The 19,385-nt window shown below is 41.4% G+C and overlaps 1 protein-coding gene across 15 annotated transcripts in view; it reads left to right on the forward strand.

The window, feature by feature from the left end:
- tenm3 (teneurin transmembrane protein 3) overlaps nucleotides 1–19,385 on the forward strand; it is a 414,027-nt gene that overhangs the window by 359,365 nt on the left and 35,277 nt on the right. For all 15 annotated transcript variants that reach the window (XM_078080162.1, XM_078080161.1, XM_078080160.1 and 12 more), the window contains 9 exons: nucleotides 1,124–1,270; nucleotides 5,144–5,274; nucleotides 5,375–5,463; nucleotides 7,278–7,397; nucleotides 8,380–8,512; nucleotides 8,740–8,868; nucleotides 12,689–12,820; nucleotides 13,814–13,949; nucleotides 15,000–15,143. In XM_078080162.1, coding sequence (XP_077936288.1) covers nucleotides 1,124–1,270; nucleotides 5,144–5,274; nucleotides 5,375–5,463; nucleotides 7,278–7,397; nucleotides 8,380–8,512; nucleotides 8,740–8,868; nucleotides 12,689–12,820; nucleotides 13,814–13,949; nucleotides 15,000–15,143 — 1,161 coding nt within the window. The remainder of the gene's footprint in view (nucleotides 1–1,123; nucleotides 1,271–5,143; nucleotides 5,275–5,374; nucleotides 5,464–7,277; nucleotides 7,398–8,379; nucleotides 8,513–8,739; nucleotides 8,869–12,688; nucleotides 12,821–13,813; nucleotides 13,950–14,999; nucleotides 15,144–19,385) is intronic.

The raw sequence follows: 19,385 nt of genomic DNA on the forward strand, positions 1-19,385 counted from the left end.
GAAGGTATTTTTGGACTGAAGCCAGCATTCTGACAGGAAATATGTTGCTATTTAATAATAAATCAAGTATTTCCTTATGTGAGGTGAAGCTTCTGAAACAGCATTCAGACCTCGAGGCCGGGTTCCCAAATGTGGGAACCACTGGATTAGTGGACTCAAGTTTGACGATTAGGCCGTTGCCATCTAGGATTTCAGCCGTCTTGACTTTTGCAAAGTGGAAAGTGACCATATTGGGACTGCGTGGAAAGGATGTTGTGATGCCGTATACGGTTCTGGTAGCAGTAATTGCCTGTCAATCAGCATGTAGCCCTGCCCTAAAGCGTACCTGCTTTATGGTCCACTTTACTCCAAAGTAACCATGATTTGAACATCATGGCTGTATTGAAAAAGTGAATGAGACCATTAACTCCATTGACCGTAGGATCATTCTCTCATTATTCTCTACAATCAGGCTTCTCCTGCAACAACAGGTGAATGCATGTTTATGGTTCCTTTGGCTTTTACAAATCACCTGCACAGAACTTAACCCCAGCTATTTTATAATACCTGCCCATCCTCCCTCATCACTGTACCTTTATTAAATTAGTCCCAAGGATCCTGGGGAATATTTCCCTAAAGGTCAAACTTTTTAAACTAACAGAAATTGCGAGCAACAATGTGGCTACGCTGACTGTGTAAAATCACATAACTTCACTTCAATGGACAGCAGCTGTCAATCTGATTAGTATAGGTTATTTCTGGACCATATGATATATAGTTGTTTTTATTTAGTCAGATGGATGAACTGAGAAGCATTGAGCGTGTCGGAGGACTTTGGCCCGTAATGTGTTGAACCTGGTGAATGAACCTCATGCCTCAAGTGGAAGCCAGTTCTTTCTTGTTCTTCGGAGGTCTTAGTGCGATTTCAGAGTTTTCTCCAAGCTGAGAGGGAATCGCTAAATATGATGCAAATGTGAAAATTATTGATTGATCTCATCAACTGGAGCTCCAGTACAAAACTGTCTTCACCTACCTTCAAAAACGTATATTGGTTGAATCGTATTTCACACCCTGGCGGCCAGCCGTGACCTCGTCCCATTCTCTCTCACTCCTCTCTAACCGTGCATTTGTCTCCTTTGCCCAGAGGGTTGTCCTGGTCTCTGCAACAACAACGGACGGTGCACTCTGGAGGCCAGCGGCTGGCACTGCATCTGCCAATCAGGATGGAGAGGGGCGGGATGTCACGTGGCCATGGAAACACTCTGCACTGACGGCAAGGACAACGAAGGAGGTATATTAGTGTTTGTGATCCATCAATGTTTGTATACGTAGATGGTTGAGTTGTTGGATGGATGAACAGGATGATGTGTTCACAAACAAGTAGGGTCTTAAACTCCAGTCTAGCTTTTGTTTTAAAGTCACTTATACTTAAATATTTGCGCAACAATTATTATATCCATGTAAGATGTGGATTCATCGTCACGTGGTTCATCGTATTTTATGCCCCATTAGCAAACAGACAAAAATGAAGCATCCACTCAATAAACCTACATTGCCACACTAACCAACTTCCAAGAGTTTGGCAATGACTCGTGATTTTGGTTCCTAAGTTCTGTCACACTTTGACAAATGAATTCAAATTTCTTTATGAGGACTTGAAGCTTAAAGTCTATGACTTGGCACCTGACTCGGTTAGACCTTGACTGAGGTCGTTTGAGACTTGAGACTTATTTGTGACTTAAAGAAGAATGAGTTGGTCCCACTGGTTTCTAGTTCGTATGTTAAAGCAAGCAGGAGTGCACTTACACACAAACAGCCAAACATACTGTACACTGAAATGGAATTCTGTACAAGGTTTTGAATATCATTTAGATTTCACAGCATTTCTTTGCCTGATCATTAGACGTCTATTACTGTTGTTTTAAAAATGGTTTGATTTTTTTTTTTAAGCTTAGAATTAACAGTACACAACCGTAAATAGTCAGCTAGTGTTGATAAGAGCAGTAGAGAGGAAAGAAGATGGAAAAGAAAAACAAGACAGACGATTCAGAGGGATTTAATCCCTGTGTGTGTGAGTGAGTGAGTGAGTGTGTGTGTGTGTGTGTGTGTGGGGGGGGGGGGGGGGGGTGCGTGCGTGCATGTGTGATAGCACTTCCCGGTGCCTCAGATGTAAAACTGCTTTTATAAACTAGACAAATGGCTAGCCATATTTTATTACCTGACATACCCCCTTCTATTCTTCCATCCGTCCTCTTCTGCTCCCTGTCCTTCACCTACCATCTGCAATACCTCTTCAGTGCAGCCCTCCGTCATTCTTCCTTCAATACTTAACTCCCACTCGTCTTCATTTTTCTTCTCACTACCTAATAAACACACAATGCTCACATACTAATTCTTCACCCTCATTGCTTCTTATTCAATTCAATTCAATTCATTTTATTTTGTATAGCCCAAAATTGCAAATTACAAATTTGCCTCAGAGGGCTTTACAGTCTGTACACATACAACATCCTCTGTCCCGAAACCCACCATCGGCACAGGAAAAACTCCCCAAAAAATGAAAAAACCCTTCCAAGAGGGAAAAAAGGGAAGAAACCTTAGGGAGAATGTCAGAGGAGGGATCCCACTCCCGGGATGGACAGACTACAATGGATGCCATGTGTACAGAATGAACAATGTATAATACAGGCAACTCCTATGACAGAAATGATTGAAGTAATTGTGAGTAGTAAGCCAGGCGCACAGCAGGACCACTGCAGGGGCAACCACCATCAGATAGAACCACCATCCACAGAAGCCTGTGGGGAGGGAGAGCACAGAGACTTTAGGAGAGGGTAATGTTGGTTTACGAGTACAGTAATATGATTAATATCTAAAATAATAATGATGATGATGGCAGCAGCAGGCGTCAGCAGGGCCGCGGCAGGTGTCAGGACCAGGGTCCAGAAGGAACTATGATCCACGGAGACCTGCTAGGGGAGAAAGCACAAAAAAACTCCCGGAAAGAAGCTGAATTAGTCATATGCATTAATAAAACGTGAATTATGGTAGAACGAGACCGTGAGAGAAGAGCTCGGTGTGTCCTAAGAAGTCCCCCGGCAGTGTAAGCCTATAGCAGCTTAACTAAGGGCTGGTCCGGGCTAACCTGAGCCAGCCCTAAATATAGGCAGGAAAGTTTTAAGTTTTACTTTAAAAGAGCTGACCGAATCTGCCCCCCGGACTGAAAGTGGAACCTGGTTCCACAAAAGAGGAGCTTGATAACTGAAGGCTCTGGCCCCCAGCCTACTTTTTAAAACCATAGGAACAACAAGTAACCCAGCATCTATGGAGCGCAGCTGCCTTGTAGGGAAATAAGGTGTTACAAGCTCTTTAAGATACAACGGTGCCTCACCAGCAAGTGCCTTGTAGGTGAGGAGAAGTACCTTAAAATCTATTCTTGATTTAACAGGGAGCAGTGCAGAGAAGTTAATACAGGAGTGATATGATCCCTTTTCTTAGTTCTTGTTAATACACGTGCTGCAGCATTCTGAATCAACTGGAGAGGCTTAAGAGATTTACAAGAGCAGTCCGATATCAAAGAATTACAGTAGTCCAGTCTGGAAGTGACAAACGCATGAACCAATTTTTCTGCATCACTTTGAGACAGGAAGTTCCTGATTTTTGATATGTTACGTAGGTGAAAATAGGCAGTCCTTGAAGTCTTCTTTATATGCGAGTTGAAGGTCATATCCTGGTCGAAGAGAACTCCAAGATTTCTGACGGTGCTGCTGGGTACCAGAGCAATTCCATCCATAAAAACTGTATCACGTGACACCTGGCTTCGAAGGCGCTCTGGGCCTATCAGGATAACTTCTGTTTTTTCTGAGTTTAGCATCAGAAAGTTGCCGGTCATCCAAGTTGATGTCTCCAAGACATTCTTGAAGTCTAACTAGCTGGTCCGTCTCTTCTGGCTTGATTGACAGATACAGTTGAGTATTGTCTGCATAACAATGGAAGTTTATGTGGTGTTTCCTGATAAGATCGCCCAAAGGAAGCGTATAGAGGGTAAATAAAATCGGTCCAAGTACAGAACCTTGTGGGACTCCGTGACCAACATTGGTGGTCTTTGAGGATTCACCGTTTACAAGCACAAACTGGGATCGATCCGATAAGTAGGATTTAAACCAGCTGAGTGCAGTTCCTTTGATACCAATTAAATGTTCTAGTCTCTGCAACAGGATACAATGGTCTATGGTATCAAATGCGGCACTGAGGTCCAGCAAGACAAGAAAAGAGATGAGTCCTTGGTCCGATGCAAGTAGAAGATCATTCGTAATTTTCACCAGTGCTGTTTCTGTACTGTGATGCGCTGGAAATCCTGACTGGAAATCCTCAAACAAAGCATTGTTTTGTAGAAAGTCACATAATTGATTTGCGACGGATTTCTCAAGGATCTTAGAGAGGAAGGGAAGATTAGAGATAGGTCTGTAGTTAGCCAACACTTCTGGAGCAAGAGTAGGTTTCTTAAAAAGAGGTTTAATTACAGCTACCTTGAAGGACTGTGGTACATGTCCTGTCAACAAAGACAGATTCATAATATCTAATAAGGATGTGCTAACTAAAGGAAAAACTTCCTTAAGCAGCTTGGTGGGAATCGGATCCAAGAGACAAGTAGAAGATTTAGACTTTGAAAATAAAGAAGTCAGTTGATCAAGGTTGATGGAAGAGAAGGCATCCAAACAGGCATCAGGGCCCACTGCTGCATCCAAGGTTCCTACATCGGAGGACAGGTCGGCACTGGTTGAAGGCAGGAGACCATCAATTTTCTCTTTGATAGTCAGAATCTTATCATTGAAGAAGTTCATGAAGTTGTTACCTAGTGAGGTCCAAAGGAATACACGGCTCAACAGAGCTGTGACTCTCTGTCAGTCTGGCTACAGTGCTGAAGAGAAAACTGGAGTTGTTTTTATTTTTCTCTATTAATGATGAGTAATAAGATGCTGTTGCGTTACGGAGAGCCTTCTTATATGTTTTAAGAAGGCTCTTCTTCACTCTGTTGTCTGCTTGTATCTGCTGTCATCCATCCGTCCACATCCCGTCTTCATCTCCCCTTCCTCCTTTCATCCATTTGATTCTGTATCCTTGCATCTCTCTTCTGACTATAATCATTGTGTGTACATTTCAGATGGCTTGACTGACTGTATGGATCCAGACTGCTGTTTGCAGCCTTCTTGTCAGAACCAGTTATACTGCAAAGGGTCACCTGACCCAGGGGAGGTGCTCAGCCAATCTCCGTCTTCCCTGGTTCCTCAGCAGGTAAGGAGCTCCAATCAGAAAGGAAGTCAAAATAAGGCTTTTCCCGTTTCAAAGGGAAGCAGCATCTGTCTACTCACGTATGTCCTGTTGTCTTCCCTAGGCTGCCCGGTCCTTCCACCAGCGCATCCATTTCTTAGTTGGTCCTGAATCTACTCACGTCATCCCTGGAGACAGTCCGTTCAATAAGAGGTAAGCGCTTCGCTCTCTGTGTTGTTGTTGTTGTTGTTTTCTACGGGGCAAAAAGTAACATCAACAGGGCAGAAATGAGACAAAGCTCGACACAAAGCACACGTTTGTTGTTAGCATCTGGCAGCTTTTCAATGTAATGGACAATTTTGGAAGTTTTAGACGTGTTTTTATTTGCTTTCACTTAAAAATATAAATCAGCTAGTAATAATAATATATAGCTTTATTACATTCCACCAAACATAATTCGCATTAAATGCATTTCCTCTAACTCTAAAAAGAATTCATTATTTACAATTCATTATAGAATCTACCCTCAATTGTTAAAAAAAAAGTAAATGCACCAAACCACCTGCAGCAGTCTCCTTTTCTGGTTCCGATATCACTAATACAAACGATTATAAATTAATTTATTTTAGAGTTCAGATTTAGCATCTTGCCGTCTCTTTTCATATGTTTAAAATTGGCAACCACTGGCCAATAATTGGTTGCTAATTTCTTCAAATGGTGTCACATTGGAACAGAACATTGTTACTGTTAAGCTACCTGAACATCATCTGAACAAATTCAGTAAATGAAATTTAACCATACAGATTGAGACTCAACTTGTATCCTTTAATTTGAGGCATGAGACAGATTTGAGCAGATTGAGGTGTCTGTTATGAGGATCTGAAAGGCAACATACAGTTATTTTTCATCATAATGACTAATAATTTTCTTTTTATATCAGTGACTCTTTCACTCAAATTGTTATAGCTCACCTTACTTATAATAACCGTACAATGAAAGATTGAATCAAATAGAACAGATCAAAGATCAAAGTTTGCCTCTTTTTCCTTGCCTATCGCCATTTTTGCAACATCTGCCTCAGACGTGACATTCTTTAATTGTGATAGTAGTAAAAGGAGGTACAGAGCGCAAAAGGCAGGGCGGTTGTGCGGGAAGCAGCATGACAGCAGCTCTGCTCAGCCATTTGTCTTTGGTAACGTTTTTAATGCCATACTGAATGTTTCACAGGAGCAGAAGGCCACAGCCCTGTAATGAAAATGTCCTGTATTTCCATAATGGATCGGGCCTGCAACCGTATTATATAAAATATTATTTGATGACCTCCAAACAGAAGTGTGTGTCTGTGTAGCTGAGAATTCACCATTACTCAGTCTATCACAGCTGTGGGGGAGGGGGGTATTATTGGTAACCATTGGCGGATTGTGTGTAGTACGTCACATCTTTAGTAACAGCAACATGCTGAGAGGGAACAACCTTTCTGATCTGTTTTAGACTGAGTAGACTGAGAATCTCCTGCACAGATATAATCAATATCATTAGCATATTTAATATTATTATTCTTATCCCTATCAATTATTGACAAAAAACTGGTGGAAAATTAAGATTAAGAAAATTCTTACTCATGGAATCTAATTCAAAACAGTTTTGTGGGTGATTGGTTCCGAAAGCAGAAACGAGTCTTGTTATTTTGTTTAACATTGGGAAGTGCAGTGAGCTTGTCAGTCCCCTGGGCTGACAGGATGAATCCTCTCAAGTTATTGTGAACTAACTAACTAACCAGCGTCCGGCTCTCTGTGGAATCAATAAGTAGAAGTAGCATGAGGAGAATGATGATGATGATGATAATGAGGAGAAAAGTGTGTAAATATCCACAGCTCAGCAGACACCACCACTGTTGTTCCTCCAACTTTTCCTCCTCGTGAAGCCTCAGTTTGGTCAATTTTATGACGGTAAAATATAACAATTGTGAATGATGAACAGTGCGGTTTTAACAAAGATAACCTGTGTCCATCTCTGTGTTTCTCCAGCTTGGTGTCCATAATCCGAGGTCAGGTGCTGACAGCTGACGGAACTCCTCTGATTGGAGTCAATGTGACGTTTGTCCACTTTCCTGAACACGGATACAGTGTAACGCGCCAGGATGGCATGTGTGTATTTATTTATTATTTACATGTGTACACAATATTTGTCAATTCCTACTTTATATCTCTGTTGCACATGAGACACTCTTTAGAACAAAACATGGTACTTACAAGCCCACAGCGACAGCGATCTTCTCGTCCATTTAATATACATAGGACAGAAGAAATATCAAACTGTGTAACATTTGCATGTGTATCCGGCCACTGACATGCCAATTGATTCATCCTGACAATAATGATATAATAACAGGTCATGAAGGAAAACTTAACAAACATTTTGTAGCAAAATCTTCCTTAAACAACCAACCAATTTAATTTGTTCCGTGGCAAACAGAAATAAAAATAGATTCAGTCGATCTTTGAGAAAATGCGTGTTAGCTCATAATTAAACAGCACCAAACAAATTGCACAAAACACAAAGGATGAAACAACGGTAGAGAAAACCAGGGGGGAGTACTTAAATTAGATCTAATGTATTCAATCCTGCTTGGCCTCGTCTGCCCCCGGGTTCTGTCCTCAATCAGTCGGCTGGAGAGGTGTGAATGTGTGTAACAGCCCAACTTGGACATGAAGGATGATCACAGCAGATCACAGCAGGAGACACACTCCAGTACACACATGTATATACACACAGTGCACACACTGGCTCGCCCACGCTTAACAACAAGTGCAAACATTACAAGTACAAATACTTGTAATCAATATATACAGTTGTGAAACTATTAAGAAACAGATTTCCCCCCAAAAATGGGCAGAAATGTTTGAAGTTTGGGTCCAAAATGATGTACATGGGTTAACAAAAATATAAACAAGGTGTGCATTAACGGAAATGAAATTAAAACAAGATTAAGGGATAGAAATGACAATAATTATATTGATGAGAGGCAAAATCACAAACAAGTTACAAAATAATATAATATAAAAAGGTGAGCAGTGAGAGAACCAGCGCCCACCATTCATATGTATTTGCATCTTTGATGTGCTGCAGGTTCGATCTGCTGGCCAATGGGGGGGCGTCGCTAACGCTGAGCTTTGAGCGTGCTCCCTTCCTCACTCAGTACAGAACTGTGTGGGTGCCGTGGAACGTCTTCTATGTGATGGACACCCTGGTCATGAAGAAGGTGAGCGGAGGCCCTGGGGTCACAAACTACTCATCTACTTGACTCATCATGGTCTCATTGAATTTGTTATTGACATAAATACTTGATTACCATATGGTGCAAGATGTCTAGCTGTTCTTTTACTGACGTTTAATGTGACACTGACTGATGACGTGCTATGTGACTAATAAACTCTTTGTTTGGCGTTGATAAGACCAAATGGCACATAATATATCCATCTGTTTCAGGAGGAGAATGACATTCCTAGCTGTGACCTGAGTGGCTTCATCAGACCCAGTCCTGTCATTGTTGCGTCTCCTCTTTCTACGTTTTACAGAAGCTCAAGTGAGGATGGCCCAATCATACCTGAAACACAGGTAAGGAATCCCACGCAGGAGGCCTTTAAGTACCAGTGTCCAAAAACTCCTCAGAATGGTCAGGGAATTATTATGTCATTGGAATTTAAGTTGAAAGAAAATGAGGTGTAAGCTAAAATCATTAATCCATCCATCGTCAAACCACTTATCCTGAACACAGGGTCGCGGGGGGGCTGGAGTCCATCCCAGCCAACTTCGGGCAATAGACAGGGTACATCCTGGATTGGTCGCCAGCCAATCGCAGGACTAACACAGAGACATACAACCATTCACACTCACACATCTACGGGCAATTTAAAGTCCCCAATTAACCTGATCCCCAGAGCATGTCTTTGGACTGTGGAAGGAAGACGTAGAACCCGGAGAGAACCCACGCAGACACGGGGAGAACATGCAGGCTCCACACAGAAAGGCCACTGGGCGGAATCGAACCCAGGACCTTCTTGCTGTGAGGCAACAGTGCTAACCACCACGCCACCGTGCCGCCCCTAAAGTCATTAATACATTTATTTAATTAAATGCCTCTTTCATTTGCAGATATAACTCAAATCGTAACATGCAGACACACATGTTTTCAGTGAGACGTGGTTGGGCCGTCACAAACAAATGTACCAGTATAATCATCAGAAATAAGATGCTCCTGATGAGTGTCTGACAATACTGTTTTTGTTTTTTGTCTTGTGATAGTTAACACAATTGCTAATTCAGAATAGTTCTAGTGCATCTACCGAAATGTGAACCTATACAAGATAAACAAAGTGACTCCATGGAAAAACGTATATGGCCAGCATCACAGGAACTGTTGCTTAGTTATTCCGTCAAGTAGAAGGAAGGGAAAAAACTATGGTGTTATTATACCATTTATTATAATATGCAGCCTAGATGCAACATTTCACCCCAGACTATGACATTATTGTCTTCAACTGTGGGATTTATTTTATGCGATAACCACTCCAATTAGCATAATGCTAAAATGAGTAATGCTGATTAGGTTGAATTATAGAAACATTTTTCCCCTTAAACCTGATGAGACCAGTTCCCAAATGTTCTGAATTAAAGAAAAAAAAGCCATGCTAACACATTAAACATGTTTTGTGCTGGACACACACACACACACACACACTTAGCCCCGACCCCTGTCCCGGCTCTAATTCCCTAAAAGCCTAATAGCCCATCTGTGTGTTCTTTATGGTCACATTGCTGTGACCCGTCCTCAGAGGAAATGAAACGGATGACACAACTCAATGCGTGTTTTCATGTTTTACAATCTCGAACCAGGGCGCTATTAAAATTCTTTATTTGACAAGCATGTGTGTAAGCACCTGACTATCTGCGATGAAGGGAATGTGAGTATGGATGAAGAAAAGCATGTGTGTGTGTGTGTGTGTGTGTGTGTGTGTGTGTGTGTGTGTGTGTGTGTGTGTGTGTGTGTGTGTGTGTGTGTCAGATGAAAAATCAGAGCAGATGAAAAGCAAACGAATGATGCTGCTCAGCTTTTGTTGGAGCAGTCCATTAGTGGGGAGGGCAGGGAAAGGGCAGTCTTAAAGGGGGTGTAATGGATCTGTAATGAACACTAAATGCCCAGCTAATGAAAAGGCAATAGTGCAGGAACTCCAAAGGGACCATTCCCAGATGATCTCTGTTTTTCTGGTTTCATTTTTGTATGCTTTGATATTTCTTCCCAATATTCCCTTTTGTGCACTCTACTTAATTTATCACAGGTATTTCTGATTCTTTCAGGATGTCAAAAATGGCAATAAATGAATGTATTTTTGAACGAATGTGTGTATTTCTTTTCTACAGCCAAACCACAATAATAAATAAGCAATCCCTCACCTGAGGACACCATAGCACTTAAATGAAAATAATCCACCATTAGAATAACAGCACTTTTCACACTTAGTAGCTCTGAGGCGATGGTGACACACAACCCTGGTGTGTTCTTTTATATTGTGTCAATTCCTTAAAAATGCAGGACTAAAGTGTACTTTAGGCCCACATTTCTGCAAGTAAGACCCTAACCCTCAAGACATCAATTTTTCCGATCTGGTAGCAAAGCAACGTCAAAAAAGAAGTTGGGTGGGCAAGTAGGCTTCAGCCGCTTTTAGTTTTATTTCTCACAACGGCCATATTGTTGTAGATTGTCATCCAAAAAACACATTTGAACGTTCTAGTAAAGCAATCGTTTCCAAACTGTTTCTGTCGAACCGCCCTTTGATGATATAGGAACATTTTTATCTGATAATGTTCACATGATCAGGGTGGTTTCTTGTCAGTTTAGTGGGCTTCATTCTGTTCGTCTCCAGTATTTTAAGGCACTCACACAATGGGGTCTCTCGTCTTTGCCAGCAACCTTATTTCTGTCTCTCTCTCTCTGTCTTTCTCTCTCACAGTGCATTACAACTTGTTTGCAATTGTATTTGTTTTATACTCTACTGTTTTACCGGTCTGTCCCTGTGTGTGGGTTGGTGATGAAGTTGCGCCCCCCTGTAGTTCCGCCTCCCGGATTGGTAACCATTGTTGTAAAGAAACACAACGTGCAAAGGGCCCCCATCCCCCTCCCATCTCCAGTGAAATTGGACCTCCTTTAAGTTGTTGGCCTCGACTCTGCAGTTAACCATCTGCGTTATATGTTTTTCCATGGCCAGTTGTCACTGTAAGGCAAGTATTTGTTGATAATAGCAGAGAAACTGCTGTTAGGAATAAGTTATGTTCAAGCCATATTCTAGTTTACTTGTAAATGACCCAGTGGTGCAGTGGGCTTCACTGACTCCATTGAACAATTTTCCCTGTGCAATGATGTATACCGCTTGTCTTACTGCTTTTGCAACTCAAACCATCATGTCTCAGCAATTCATCTTGTGAGTATTATTGTTTTTGTTACTGCAAATCTATGAAGAAAAGAAAGTTTCAAGATGAAATGTCTTTCTTGCTTCCTCATGCTATTTCACGGTGTGATGCCATGCCGCTGCCCTCATGCTTGATTCAAGTTCGGCCAGACTCCGTTAGTCGCTGCTTTACTATGGTCTCACACAGCAGTGACAAGGAAACGGCTGTATTTTCTGTCATTGTTGTTGTTGTTGTTTGGTGTTGTGGGGTGAGGAGCTGCAGCTCATGGTCAAACAATGCAAAGTCTAATGACTCACTCTGTGATGATAGACCTTGTCAGAATAGAACCCAGCCTCCAGTGTTTCCCCTTCGATTACTATGACTATTATACCCTTATATTTCATGGGGGTGCCACCCTGAAAAGACCCCCGTCGCCCTGAAAACCGTTCCTAATTTTGCGCAAGCAGTTCCACCCCGACACGTGCGCGCACAGGCACAGTCCGGAAAAACAATATAGAATAAAACTATGACAAAAACAATTGCAAACAAGTTGCAAAGATAGGGCACTATGTAATGTTATATATATGTTCTAACTACCCCCCCCCCCAGACAGAGAGGGAGGTGTCTGCTTCCTTGTGCATGCTTTGTGAGGGGTTTTGTGTGTTCAATGTTCCTATATCATCAAAGGGGGGCTGGACAGAAAAGGTTTGGGAACCCCTCCTCGATATGATCGATCCAGTTTAATACACAGGTTTTCTCTTTGTATTACAGCAGGTTATCTCAGTGGAGAATAAAATGTTTGGATATATGGTTCTGATTTGGTGTTCCTGCTTAAGACTGTTCTGATAACCATATGACCCAGCAGTCGAACAGTAAATATGCACACCTATCACGGTCCCAGGGGGTCACAGTCCATTCCCTACAGATGCTTGGAGATAGCAAGCTAGTGTTGGGTGCTGATGTATTTAATTGTCATTTTATCCCCCTGCAGGTTTTACAGGAAGAAACCTCGATACCAGGCAGCGATCTAAACCTGATCTATCTGAGCTCCAGAGCAGCGGGCTATAAACCTGTCCTCAAAGTCACCATGACCCAATCGTCAATACCTTTCAACCTAATGAAGGTGAGATATGTAATATACAAGCTTACATTCACAGCAATGGACCAATGTAAGTTCTATCCTTAAGGTCTAAACTATCCTATGCAAATGAGTCCAGAAATTGTGCACTCGGCGGTGCAAAGGTTGAACAATGCCTTGAAGCTAAATGCTAACACGGAAAATAACATGACCAATTGCAAGCTGCAAACGCGCTGAATCCAGTGATATCTTTGACATTCCTCTCAAACAAACTATACCGAATTGAGAGCAAAAAAACCACCAAGCACTTGAATCGTGAATATCATAAATTATTCTACCTTTGTCGTTTTGAACAAAATTATGAAATGAATCAGCTCTTTCTGCACTGTAATGCGTTTATCATCCATCTTGCATGACTCACACAGCTTCTTGTCGCTTTTTAATGACATTAGGGGGGTTAGGGGATCGAATTTCACAGGCAGACGTCATTCTCGAGCGTCATTTACGCTCTAACCGTTTTGACTTCTATGTAAGGGGCTGTCGCTCGTTTCCTCGTCATTCTAGTTGAATCCAATCGGATCAGACAATTCAAAAGAGGGGTTGACCGTGCAAATTAGCCAACAAGAACCAGATTTAAACAAAAATCCAGATTTTGAGTCCTTCCGTTTCTCTGTCGTGAGGCCTTCACAAAAGCCTGTCCTAGAGTAGTAATCCCCACTCTGAAAAGGTGATAGTTCCACACACTGGGCTATCATCTCAATGCATACCCTGTTAGCTGTCTTATATCAGGCGATTCTCAAAAGAGGATTTTTTTGTGCGTCATAATGCATTTATTTCTTCACCCATAATTATGGGTAAGCCATTTTTGGAGCAGAGGTGAAAAGATGAAAAAAATTAATGTCTCCATTTGTCTCTTTGACACACGAAATATTGGGGAAGATCCAGGTTGAAAAATACCCCAGTTACCCTTCGACAGCTTCAGTGTCCCATAGTGGAACTCTAACCTGAAGCACACTTGTGTTTTTGCCTTGTCTCCAGGTTCACCTGATGGTGGCAGTGGTGGGACGCCTGTTTCAGAAATGGTTCCCCGCCCAACCAAATCTTTCCTACACCTTCATCTGGGACAAGACGGATGCCTATGGCCAACGCGTCTATGGTTTATCCGAGGCTGTTGGTGAGTTTGCTGCTAATAACGACGTTCAAATAAAATAACCAAGGTGTGCGCTGGTTTGATCTCTCTGAGAAAAACTATGATACTAAAACATGATCATCTTGGATTTTGTAACCTTGACTTGGAACGCTTAGAGAAACAACAGAGAAACGCAATAACAACTGTGGTGTCTGCAATTATGTAAGGTCAACTAACTTTGTACAGAAACAATGGGAGCAGAAGCCTAAAGGTTAAGTCCTGTGATTGCAATCGGGCCATCCAGTTATTTCATGTAGCCATAATGATAACGAGCTGTGTGCATGGCCATGCACTCGTTGTACTTCAGCAATTTCTTCACAATCCCCTAGCTTGACAGCTGCGGATTAATAATAGCCATGTTGGTTTTTTAGGCTCATTATGTTCATCATGGGGGTGGGACTGGATTTTGCCATTTTCATTCCAGCCAGACGGCCACGCTGGTTTGGGCTTTTCAGTTGATCATTAAAAAACGTTCTCTTGCTGTTCTTCTCCTGTTACCAAACTAAGCTTCAGTATTTGGTAACCGAGCACCCATCACAGCTAAAAGCTTCCACGTTTCTTAATGCGCCGGTGCTCGTTTGTTTTGTTGTTGTTTGTTTTAATCTGTCCAGATGTTTCTTTACTGCTGTGCTTGCCTTGTGGTTTCTATTTTCTTATTCCTGTTATATTCTCCTTATCTGCTTTGTAAATTATTTCTCGGCTGTATTATTGTTATCATTGTACTATCACCTCTGAATTACTGTACAATGAAGCTATAGAACTCAATCACATTCTGTGAGACACACTTACTTTATTTACCTCACTAGTTTAGCTTTCCCTTTTCCCCTGAAGATCTTTGTTTCATCTAAATTTAATACACTCATATTTCTTGCGGCTGCCAGCTCTCACAATCACCTGGTAGAGCACAACATTGTGTGTGTTTGTGTGTGTGTGCACTCACACAGAGAGACAGACACGCAGGTTTACTCTGTGTTCTTTCCCATCAGTCAGAGGGCTTATTGAAGTAACTGGTCTTTCCCTTTGTGTGTTTAATAGTGTCCGTGGGGTTTGAATATGAGTCCTGCCTGGACCTCATCCTCTGGGAGAAGAGGACATCCATTCTGCAAGGCTATGAGCTGGATGCATCCAACATGGGGGGATGGATGCTGGATAAACATCACATCCTGGACGTACAAAACGGTTTGTGCCATAATGTAGAATTTACAACCTGCAATCCCGTACTGAATTCGTTACCTCCTTTCAAGGAAATTAAATGTCCTTTCAGCCAACTTGTTTCCATAGCCGTCTAGACACGCTGAGGTCCAGGAGGGCTGCTGCTAGTGGCAGTGAGCTCACTCGGCATGTATTCATATTGGTTGTTTTTTCTCCCTCGCCTCTGAGTGACAGTGAGAGTGACAACAAATGCTTGCTATAAAGTTAAATGCAAACTCTTAAGGTTCCTGTACTTTCAGAAAGGTCCTTATAGAGGTAAAACGTCCCCAAAGGGTTGTTTAGACCCTGGTCCCTGCAGTAGACATAAGACGAGTCCCCTGGAATGTCCCTGGTCCTGGTGGGAAGTCAGTGGTCAAAAAGGGGGCTACTCACACAATGTCCATGTTGCAAGACGATGAAACACATTAGAACATCAAACATCTGCTGATATGTTGAAGAAGCTCAGTTAAGAGTTTTCTTTTCTTAACTGTTTAATACAAAACATACCATTTCCATTCTCACATCACATGTGAAAGAACACTAACGGCAGTCTGAAAGTATGTTCATCTCAGCACGTCAAAACGATTGCAGTCATGCAGACTTTGGTCAATGTAGCAGAGGGAAAGAGTTTAGTGCTGTGTGTGTGTGTGTGTGCGTGCGTGCGTGCGTGCGTGCGTGCGTGCGTGCGTGCGTGCGTGCGTGCGTGCGTGCGTGCGTGCGTGCGTGCGTGCGTGCGTGCGTGTGTGAGAGTTCCGCTTTGGTGTCTTGGATCGGTTCCAGCTGCCCAGTGGTATTTTGCCTCTCGTCTCTCCCCTTTCTCTCTCACACACTCAACCATGGGCACACACACAAACAATGTTGTTTTGTCATTTATGACAAGATAGATACAGTTAAATTAGAGTAAACATTTTGTTCACGTTAATTCCCGTATATTCCTGTTAATTCCCATTGAAAATGTCCAACTTTATATCATTCCCAGAATTTTGCCACCCTAATTAATACCCCTTACCTTATAGTGCTAGTCACAGAATTAAGAATTTTCACATGTCACAAACATTTCAAATCAAAAGCAGCATGTGTTAACATTCAGTATACCTTCAAAAGCCAGTGTAGCGTGGTGCACAAGTGGTTTGTGGAAGTTGGAAACAATCTGGCAAAGTCTGTTCTTATCCTGCGTACGTGCCAAGTGAGGTCTAAAACAGCTGGCTAACCAGAACTATGTCTCTGCCACTGGATTTTCACTCTAAAAGATACAAAATTGATTAAACTAAAAAAAAGGAATTTAAACCTCAAAATACAAAATCTGCAACTGAAAAAAATATATAAGTGAAAATTTTAAATGAATATTTTACTAAAAGCTTAATTAATTAATTAATTAATTAATGTAATTAATTGTAACTAATTACACAGACACACATTGAGATAGCTAGACAACTCTCCACACACATTTCCAAATAGTTATGCTATGATAATTTAAACACAATGTGTGATAACTGGTTCTGTTTCCTCTTGATTTGATGCGCTTAATGTAAGTCTCTTTGGATTAAAGCATCAGCTAAATGATACATGTAAAATGCATAACAAGTCACTTTTACAAATGTCGACATGAATATGGAGCAGTGTAAGCCCAGACATATTTTTAATTTCACTGATTCTTAATGTGTGTGTGAAGGATACATCACCGTCCCTCCTGTGTTCTTTACAGAATGGCTTTCAGGCAGATTGATCACCTTTATCCGAGGAGATTCATTTCTCTCCACTTTCGAAGAGCAGTTCCATGGGAGATTAATACATTTTTAGACAAATTCCTTTTAAAGGCCCTTGGACTATAAACCGCCCGCCCCGTCCTTTTCCTTGCTGTCCTCTATCTGTCACCTCATCCATCACATGGCTATTCGTTGCTCTCTCTCCCTTCAGTCCTCTTGGGCTTTCAACACCCTGTCACCCGATTCAGTGTGAGTGTGTGTCTGCGTGAGTCTGTGTGCATTCAAAAAGCAGTTGTGATTTGCGATTTCCTGTCTATATGCATTCTGGTCTCTGTGGGTGGGATTTGTGTTGAAGGGACAACACTGGAAGACACTATGTGTCCTCATCCTTTTGAGACAAAGAGACACCACATGGACTAGAATGATCTTGAGTTTGTGTGTGTTTGTGAGGGAGCATCCAACACCGCTGTAGCTCCACTAATGATGCTTTGGATGATGGAAATATCATGCCTGTATGCTAAGGGTTGATGTCGGGCAGCATTTCCATTGCTTCTTCTTCTGTGTCTTTATGTTTTGACAGGAAAGCTCAGCCACTGAATTTATTTTGGTCAAATTAAAGTTTCATCTTTGATATTCGATTTTTGATGGATGGAAGTGAGGCAGCTTTCTTCTCTTTTTATGGATTGTAATGCAGTGACATTCATAGTCTGCTATGGACCAAAAGGACCATTCTGAGACGGCTCGTTTCCAAGCCAACCTTAGTACAATTCAAATGCAGTTTGAAGGACATTAACAGACCCATCTGACCCTTTCACAATAAAAGCCCTGGACATATCCGACATATATCAGTATTACCAGGGTGAACTTTGCTCTAAATAGGGAAACTACACGGAATCTCACTAGGCTCACCAGGTGTTTATCACAAAAATACGGAAGGGTGTAGCAGTCAACGTTGATTTAGCATTATGATATGAATTGCAACAGCAATGACTTCATGGACAGCGCAAAGAAAAGGGACAAATATATATATATATACCTATCTGAATATACTGTATATATAAAATGTGTCCTAAGATGTTCTACATTGAGCTCCCTGGTCAGTGAGAGAGCAGTAGTGATTGAGGGACTCATTTTGGACCCTAACTCTTGTGTGCAGAGGCTGTCGACACACACACACACACACCTGGTGTTGTATTATATGTAAGAGTAGTGAGCACTGCTGAACTACCCAGGTAAGACTGCATGAAAGAGAGAGAGAGAGAGAGAGAGATAGAGAGAGAGAGAGAGGTTTTCAGGGACAAAGGAGCTGCTTCCTTGTGCATGCTTTTTTAGGTTGCCGTTTTTTTGTGTGTACTTGTGAGTTTGTGAAGCCCATATTTGTCAGTGTGTTCATAAAGCAGTGTGTGTGCAGAGGGAGTGTGTAAGCTGCACTCCATTATTCAGACACTAAGCAGCTCAGCCACACCGTCTGCTCTACACTTTGACCCACGCAACTTGAGAAAGTGTCTGGAAAAACAAAATGACACAATTTAAAACAAAAAGTGTTGAGTGTTTTATGAAAAACATTAAGAAGTATAAAACAATTCCAAATAATGAAACTAAATATACTAAGTACAGTAATATCTAAAATATACGAATATTTCTCACAAACCTTTACAACAACAAATATTTCCAAATATGCACATACAAAAAAAAAAGCTTTTTGTGAGAAAAAATGCATTTTGTATTGTCCATATAAGGAAAACTGTAATGCTCGTATTAGACTTTCAATCAATTAATAAATTAAACGTTAAATGTTAAAGTGAAGTACAATTTGCAAACATATTCATGAACAAATTATAAATAGAAAAATAGCAGATGTGCTATTGTACAACAATGCCAACTGTATGCAGACAATAATTATATTATATCTTATATCTTATATTCTTATATTATATATTCAATATCCAGACCAGGCTTTTCTTTTAAATGAATGTCAGATTTAATCCTTAGTGTCAGCAGAGATGAAGATAAACGCCGTTCCCTGCTACTGAACAGAAAATGGTTAATAACGTCAAAGATCTACGTTTGTCCTTGGCCATTAGGAAGCGTCTTTTAGAAAATTATACTGATTGGCTAAAGGCCCTTTTTCAAACTTATGTGCTGACAACCTACCAACCTTCATTATTTAACTTGCTTCATGCATTATTCACGCTGTGTTTATGTTTGTCAGCTAGTATTTGCCTTCATTCTGTGTGTGTGTTTTCTGGACCTCAGTGTTATCGAAGACCTATTTATTAATATCTGTACCATTGTCAAGCCTTTAGCACTGCAATTATTCACTCACACCTTATTTTAGTCGGTTAACCAGCTGTATAAAAGGTTTGGAGATTTCATGTTTTTAGATCAAGGTCTAATGTACTAATTTAAACACACACACTCACACACACGGAGGAAGCTGTGAGAAGCCTCACTGGCCTCTTTTAACACAGCAGGACAACTCTATGCTCTCTTTCTACGGAGCTTTACTCACCGTCTCTCTCTG

The sequence above is a fragment of the Gasterosteus aculeatus genome, chromosome 9, assembly GCF_964276395.1.
Source record: "Gasterosteus aculeatus chromosome 9, fGasAcu3.hap1.1, whole genome shotgun sequence".
Lineage (NCBI taxonomy): Eukaryota > Metazoa > Chordata > Actinopteri > Perciformes > Gasterosteidae > Gasterosteus > Gasterosteus aculeatus.